The sequence below is a fragment of the Procambarus clarkii genome, chromosome 56 (assembly GCF_040958095.1).
Source record: "Procambarus clarkii isolate CNS0578487 chromosome 56, FALCON_Pclarkii_2.0, whole genome shotgun sequence".
NCBI lineage: Eukaryota > Metazoa > Arthropoda > Malacostraca > Decapoda > Cambaridae > Procambarus > Procambarus clarkii.
The window spans coordinates 29449016-29456931 of NC_091205.1; the positions used below are offsets into that span (position 1 = coordinate 29449016).

Genomic DNA, 7916 nt, shown 5'->3' on the forward strand with positions numbered 1-7916 from the left:
CAGGTGCCAGCTGAAGATCTATCTACCCTCAGGGGCCAGCTGAAGATCTGTCTACCCTCAGGTGCCAGGTGAGGATCTGTCTACCCTCAGGTGCCAGGTGAGGATCTGTCTACCCTCAGGTGCCAGGTGAGGATCTGTCTACCCTCAGGTGCCTGGTGAGGATCTGTCTACCCTCAGGTACCAGCTGAAGATCTGTCTACCCTCAGGTACCAGGTGAGGATCTGTCTACCCTCAGGTACCAGGTGAGGATCTGTCTACCCTCAGGTACCAGGTGAAGATCTGTCTACCCTCAGGAGCCAGGTGAGGATCTGTCTACCCTCAGGTACCAGGTGAAGATCTGTCTACCCTCAGGTACCAGGTGAAGATCTGTCTACCCTCAGGTACCAGGTGAAGATCTGTCTACCCTCAGGTACCAGGTGAAGATCTGTCTTCTTGAGGTTATCTTGAGATGATTTCGGGGCTTTTTAGTGTCCCCGCGGCCCGGTCCTCGACCAGGCCTCCACCCCCAGGAAGCAGCCCGTGACAGCTGACTAACTCCTGAGTACCTATTTACTGCTAGGTAACAGGGGCATTCAGGGTGAAAGAAACTTTGCCCATTTGTTTCTGCCTCGTGCGGGAATCGAACCCGAGCCACAGAATTACGAGTCCTGCGCGCTATCCACCAGGCTTTCGTGGCCTCAGTTGGAACCCACTGTCAGGTTCCAAAATTATTTTCATTAATTGTAAACTAATTCTCGGTATCTTCGTATCACTTTGTAAGTACATCATGCTTAAAATATTTAACAAAGCCGGGTTGTTTGCACGATTAGCACTTTTTAATAATAATAGCGAAAGGATTCGTTTAAAATTAGTTTGGCAGCGTACATTTGGCACCATGTTTCACAATGTTCAGTAAGTCTCATCGAGCGACCAAATTGGTCCCTAATCGGCACATACTTATGCAGCATATCTGTAATTGTATCCACCGACTGCTGGTTGTAGTCTGGGTGTTTCATAAACTCATTCCGAGTGTTAACGAGCATATTTATTAAAGCTCTTTCGTGCGTCTTTAATTTCTTTAGTTGCTCTTCAGTCATGAAATTTGGAATATTAATGGGTTTATCAATCAGCATACTATTCTTCACATCGGCCAGAACACCAGAATCGATTTCGCGTTGAAGTTTGGTCCCTTCATTTTTCATTCTCATGTAGTTGAGAATCTGGAAAGAGTCAGCGCCCTTCATAACCTCAGTAGGAATGTTGGGGAGCAAGAGCTGTAATTGCGGCTGGAATGTTTCCTTCAATTCAGCATGTAACTTGAAAAAAGAGTTTGGGTCTTCAGATAATTCAATTTCCCGTTTAAGAAACCTGCCTTTTCTTTTTTCGGTTTTCGTGGCCTCATTATGTACTATCGTTGAAAACAGCAAATAAACAATTGTAAACACTGACAAGACAGTGAATATTGTTGAGCTCCTGATTGCCATTGTTGAACTTTGGATGTCACAACTTCGCTCATACGTCGGTTGTACTCTCAGGTGTCTTCCCTCAGGTGCCAGCTGAAGATCTGTCTACCCTCAGGTACCAGGTGAGGATCTGTCTACCCTCAGGTACCAGGTGAGGATCTGTCTACCTTCAGGTACCAGGTGAGGATCTGTCTACCCTCAGGTGCCAGGTGAAGATCTGTCTACCCTCAGGTAGTACATCAGAGGAATAAACATCAGAGGTCCGCGGTTGTTCAACGTCCTCCCAGCAAGCATAAGAAATATTGCCGGAACAACCGTGGACATTTTCAAGAGGAAACTAGATTTATTCCTCCAAGGAGTGCCGGACCAACCGGGCTGTGGTGGGTATGTGGGCCTGCGGGCCGCTCCAAGCAACAGCCTGGTGGACCAAACTCTCACAAGTCGAGCCTGGCCTCGGGCCGGGCTTGGGGAGTAGAAGAACTCCCAGAACCCCATCAACCAGGTATCAACCAGGTATCAACCTGGTACCAGGTGAGGATCTGTCTACCCTCAGGTACCAGGTGAGGATCTGTCTAACCTCAGGTACCAGGTGAGGATCTGTCAACCCTCAGGTGCCAGGTGAAGATCTGTCTACCCTCAGGTGCCAGGTGAGGATCTGTCTACCCTCAGGTGCCAGGTGAAGATCTGTCTACCCTCAGGTTCCAGGTGAGGATCTGTCTACCCTCAGGTGCCAGGTGAGGATCTGTCTACCCTCAGGTGCCAGCTGAAGATCTATCAACCCTCAGGTGCCAGGTGAAGATCTGTCTACCCTCAGGTGCCAGGTGAAGATCTGTCTACCCTCAGGTGCCAGCTGAAGATCTGTCTACCCTCAGGTGCCAGCTGAAGATCTGTGTACCCTCAGGTGCCAGGTGAGGATCTGTCTACCCTCAGGTGCCAGGTGAAGATCTGTCTACCCTCAGGGGCCTGGTGAGGATCTGTCTACCCTCAGGTGTTAATATGACTGAATTACCAAGGAAGTTAATGGTCGCGTCCCTTCTCATGGAATTTGTCGTTCATGTGTATATATATTTATATGTCCCCTTGTTTCACATAGTTATTATGTGTATACATTAATGCATGTGTGTATGTGTGTATAACATAATATGTGTATGTATAACATAATGCGTGTATGTATAAGATAATGCGTGTAAATGTGTATAACAATGTGTGTATGTGTGTATAAGATAATGCGAGTATAACATAATACGTGTATACTAAAAATAAACAAGGGACTTGCATCCCTCGGAGTAAAATTACGTGATCCACAATATGCAAACTTTGAACACACAATATTTTTAAAAACAAAATTAACATAAATTATAATTACAGCTGCAGGAGATGGCTTATAATCGCTCCATGCATATGAGGGAGGTAACTCTAGCTCTGGGGGGCCGGCACCATGCCAGGGGCGGTCGGCCGACTTGGGTCAACCATGCTAGGGGCGGTCGGCCGACTTGGGTCAACCATGATAGGGGCGGTCGGCCGACTTGGGTCAACCATGATAGGGGCGGTCGGCCGACTTGGATCAACCGTGCTAGGGGACGGTCGGCCGACATGGGTCAACCATGCTAGGGGCGGTCGGCCGACTTGGATCAACCGTGCTAGGGGCGGTCGGCCGACTTGGGTCAACCGTGCTAGGGGACGGTCGGCCGACATGGGTCAACCATGCTAGGGGCGGTCGGCCGACTTGGGTCAACCATGATAGGGGCGGTCGGCCGACTTGGGTCAACCATGATAGGGGCGGTCGGCCGACTTGGGTCAACCGTGCTAGGGGCGGTCGCCGACTTGGGTCAACCGTGCTAGGGGCGGTCGGCCGACTTGGGTCAACCATACTAGGGACGGTTGGCCGACTTGGGTCAACCATGAGTCCTGGTTGCTGGTAGGATATACTGCCGTATCATTCCTTATAATAATAATAAATGGTACTGGTGTGTTTGATAATAATAATAATAGGGTTTAATTCCATATGTAAACTCACATCCTCACACACACATCAGTTCGCCCTAAAATAGTGGCTAGGGCTCTCCAATGGTAACTAGTTGGAGTGCGTCTGGCCACCAACATGGTTGGTACCGGCCTGGCCCCCAACATGGTTGATACCGGCCTGGCCCCCATCATAGTTGGTACCGGCCTGGCCCCCAACATAGTTGGTACCGGCCTGGCCACCAACATGGTTGGTACCGGCCTGGCCCCCAACATAGTTGGTACCGGCCTGGCCCCCAACATGGTTGGTACCAGCCTGGCCACCAACATGGTTGGTACCGGCCTGGCCCCATCATGGTTGGTACCAGCCTGGCCACCAACATGGTTGGTACCGGCCTGGCCCCCAACATGGTTGGTACCGGCCTGGCCACCAACATGGTTGGTATCGGCCTGGCCACCAACATGGTTGGTACCGGCCTGGCCACCAACATGGTTGGTACCGGCCTGGCCACCAACATGGTTGGTACCGGCCTGGCCCCCAACATGGTTGGTACCGGCCTGGCCACCAACTTGGTTGGTACCGGCCTGGCCCCCAACATGGTTGGTACCGGCCTGGCCCCCAACATGGTTGGTACCGGCCTGGCCACCAACATGGTTGGTACCGGCCTGGCCCCCAACATGGTTGGTACCGGCCTGGCCACCAACATGGTTGGTACCGGCCTGGCCACCAACATGGTTGGTACCGGCCTGGCCCCCATCATGGTTGGTACCGGCCTGGCCACCAACATGGTTGGTACCGGCCTGGCCACCAACATGGTTGGTACCGGCCTGGCCCCCAACATGGTTGGTACCGGCCTGGCCCCCAACATGGTTGGTACCGGCCTGGCCCCAAACATGGTTGGTACCGGCCTGGCCACCATCATGGTTGGTACCAGCCTGGCCACCAACATGGTTGGTACCGGCCTGGCCCCCAACATGGTTGGTACCGGCCTGGCCCCCAACATGGTTGGTACCGGCCTGGCCACCAACATGGTTGGTACCGGCCTGGCCCCCAACATGGTTGGTACCGGCCTGGCCACCAACATGGTTGGTACCGGCCTGGCCACCAACATGGTTGGTACCGGCCTGGCCCCCAACATGGTTGGTACCGGCCTGGCCCCCAACATGGTTGGTACCGGCCTGGCCCCCAACATGGTTGGTACCGGCCTGGCCACCAACATGGTTGGTACCGGCCTAGCCACCAACATGATTGGTACCGGCCTGGCCCCCAATATGATTGGTACCGGCCTGGCCCCCAACATGGTTGGTACCGGCCTGGCCATCAACATGGTTGGTACCGGCCTGGCCCCCAACATGGTTGGTACCGGCCTGGCCCCCAACATGGTTGGTACCGGCCTGGCCACCAACATGGTTGGTACCGGCCTGGCCCCCAACATGGTTGGTACCGACCTGGCCCCCAACATGGTTGGTACCGGCCTGGCCCCCAACATGGTTGGTACCGGCCTGGCCACCAACATGATTGGTACCGGCCTGGCCACCAACATGGTTGGTACCGGCCTGGCCCCCAACATGGTTGGTACCGGCCTGGCCCCCAACATGGTTGGTACCGGCCTGGCCACCAACATGGTTGGTACCGGCCTGGCCACCAACATGGATGGTACCAGCCTGGCCACCAACATGATTGGTACCGGCCTGGCCACCAACATGGTTGGTACCGGCCTGGACCCCTTCCATGGTTGGTACCGGCCTGGCCCCATCATGGTTGGTACCAGCCTGGCCCCATCATGGTTGGTACCAGCCTGGCCACCAACATGGTTGGTACCGGCCTGGCCACCAATATGGTTGGTACCGGCCTGGCCCCCAACATGGTTGGTACCAGCCTGGCCACCAACATGGTTGGTACCGGCCTGGCCACCAACATGGTTGGTACCGGCCTGGACCCCACCATGGTTGGTACCGGCCTGGCCCCATCATGGTTGGTACCGGCCTGGCCACCAACATGGTTGGTACCGGCCTGGCCCCCAACATGGTTGGTACCAGCCTGGCCCCCAACATGGTTGGTACCGGCCTGGCCACCAACATGGTTGGTACCAGCCTGGCCACCAACATGGTTGGTACCGGCCTGGCCACCAACATGGTTGGTACCGGCCTGGACCCCACCATGGTTGGTACCGGCCTGGCCCCATCATGGTTGGTACCAGCCTGGCCCCATCATGGTTGGTACCGGCCTGGCCACCAACATGGTTGGTACCGGCCTGGCCACCAACATGGTTGGTACCGGTCTGGCCACCAACATGGTTGGTACCGGCCTGGCCACCAACATGGTTGGTACCGGCCTGGCCACCATCATGGTTGGTACCGGCCTGGCCACCAACATGGTTGGTACCGGCCTGGCCACCAACATGGTTGGTACCAGCCTGGCCACCAACATGGTTGGTACCGGCCTGGCCACCAACATGGTTGGTACCGGCCTGGCCACCAACATGGTTGGTACCGGCCTGGCCACCAACATGGTTAGTACCGGCCTGGCCACCAACATGGTTGGTACCGGCCTGGCCACCAACATGGTTGGTACCGGCCTGGCCACCAACATGGTTGGTACCGGCCTGGCTACCAACATGGTTGGTACCAGCCTGGCCACCAACATGGTTGGTACCGGCCTGGCCACCAACATGGTTGGTACCGGCCTGGCCACCAACATGGTTGGTACCGGCCTGGCCACCAACATGGTTGGTACCGGCCTGGCCACCAACATGGTTGGTACCGGCCTGGCCACCAACATGGTTGGTACCGGCCTGGCCACCAACATGGTTGGTACCGGCCTGGCCACCAACATGGTTGGTACCGGCCTGGCCACCAACATGGTTGGTACCGGCCTGGCCACCAACATGGTTGGTACCAGCCTGGCCACCAACATGGTTGGTACCGGCCTGGCCACCAACATGGTTGGTACCAGCCTGGCCACCAACATGGTTGGTACCGGCCTGGCCACCCACATGGTTGGTACCAGCCTGGCCACCAGTGAAACGCCACAAAATGTCCTGTTGTCTAAAGAGCTGATGGCAGCCCAACCCGCCAGGCCAACGAGATAAGGAAAGTTCTTAAACAATAACAATTTGATGACCAAACTACACTAGATGAGGAGACGACGACGTTTCGGTCAGTCCTGGACCATTATCAAGTCCATTGTGATGGGGACGAGTTGTTTGTTGTTTTAGATTCAGCTACTGGGAACAAAAGTTCCAAGTAGCACGGGCTATGGTGATCCCGTAGTGGACTTACCTGGCACTGGAGGCTCGGAGCGAGGGAGGCACGGGCATAGGTAAGGCAGGGGTAAGGTGAGGAGCAGGTAAGATTTATTAACAACTATTCCCCAACACCCCCGAGACGGGAGACATCTCCCGTCACGCAGGGTGCAGTCGCATCTCCACAGATCTCCACAGATGGCTCAAAAGGGCCACCACTTACGGGCTATTCATGCCCGTGCCACCTTTTGGGTGGCTTAATCTTCATCAATCAATCAATCACACCCCCGTGAAAGAAAGTTCAGGCTGTTGAAGGTTACTTTACTATGCTCTACTCCCCTTGTAACAGCAGCATGGACTCACACAAGGCAATCCAATAATATTACCCCCCCCACCCCACCTAAATGACCATCATCCTCTACAAGTAAACAGGTATATCCCCATATACTGTGTCGACCTCTTGCAAAGAACTTTAGATGGCACAAAAGGGGTTGCAAGTCGCAATTGCATAAAGTACGACCAGTTTGTTCTTTATGACTTACTGACATTTAAGGTTGCAGCTCAAAGTGGAACACCTTCCCCATAGACCGCCTCAGTAACAATTGAATTCTCTCGCCTGCCTGCTGGCAGCACTGCCCCCCCCAAAACTCTCATACTGCATTCGTCCTGTCCTTTTAAATCAACTTTACCGATTATAACATAAATACCACGTACATTAATAATCCTACTCGCTATGCAATATTTAATTAATTAATACGTACCAAGATTAAAACATAGCCAGTAGTTCACATATTCATAAATAATCGTACCCCGGCACTGCTGTAACACCCGGAAGTCGCGCAACAAACACTCTCTTTGCTTTATTCTCTCAAATCCTTGTTTCCTTACCATCAGACCATGCTGGTAAGATCCTTTACATATGCGTATTCGCATAAAGACAAATGCATGTAACATGCAGGTGTGGGCGCGCGCACTTGCCCAAACCAACGCGCTGTAGACAAAACACATTTACAAACAACACAGTCAGTTTGCAAATTTGATTCTCACCTTTTAACCCCGGCCCTGCATAAACTCCCCTCCCAAGCTTCACAAACACAAAAAACACCAAATAAATACACCTCATTCTCGTGTGCTTTCCCTTTCTGTCATTACCATCAAGTGCTTCCTTTGAGGGCCTTCATTTGTTTTGGCAAGCACAAAGAATGCGTTAAGAAAAATAAATGTGTGGAGGAAGAGAGAGAGAGAGAGAGAGAGAGAGAGAGAGAGA

The 7916-nt window shown here is 53.5% G+C and overlaps 1 protein-coding gene across 1 annotated transcript; it reads left to right on the forward strand.

Moving 5' to 3' along the window:
* Window positions 1-3758: 3758 nt before the first annotated feature.
* LOC138353233 (uncharacterized PE-PGRS family protein PE_PGRS46-like) lies at window positions 3759-6496 on the forward strand. Its single transcript, XM_069306119.1, has 2 exons — window positions 3759-5165; window positions 5606-6496. Exons 1-2 carry the CDS (start codon window positions 3759-3761, stop codon window positions 6494-6496), a joined length of 2298 nt encoding a protein of 765 aa, XP_069162220.1.
* The last annotated feature ends 1420 nt before the right edge of the window (window positions 6497-7916 follow it).

Bases quoted from the DNA above. Each gene is read 5' to 3' on its own strand.
- LOC138353233 (XM_069306119.1), top strand. From the start codon at position 3,759: ATGGTTGGTACCAGCCTGGCCACCAACATGGTTGGTACCGGCCTGGCC. The intron at 5,166-5,605 runs GTTGGTACCAGC...GGTTGGTACCAG, and splicing joins ACCGGCCTGGCCCCATCATG to CCTGGCCCCATCATGGTTGG.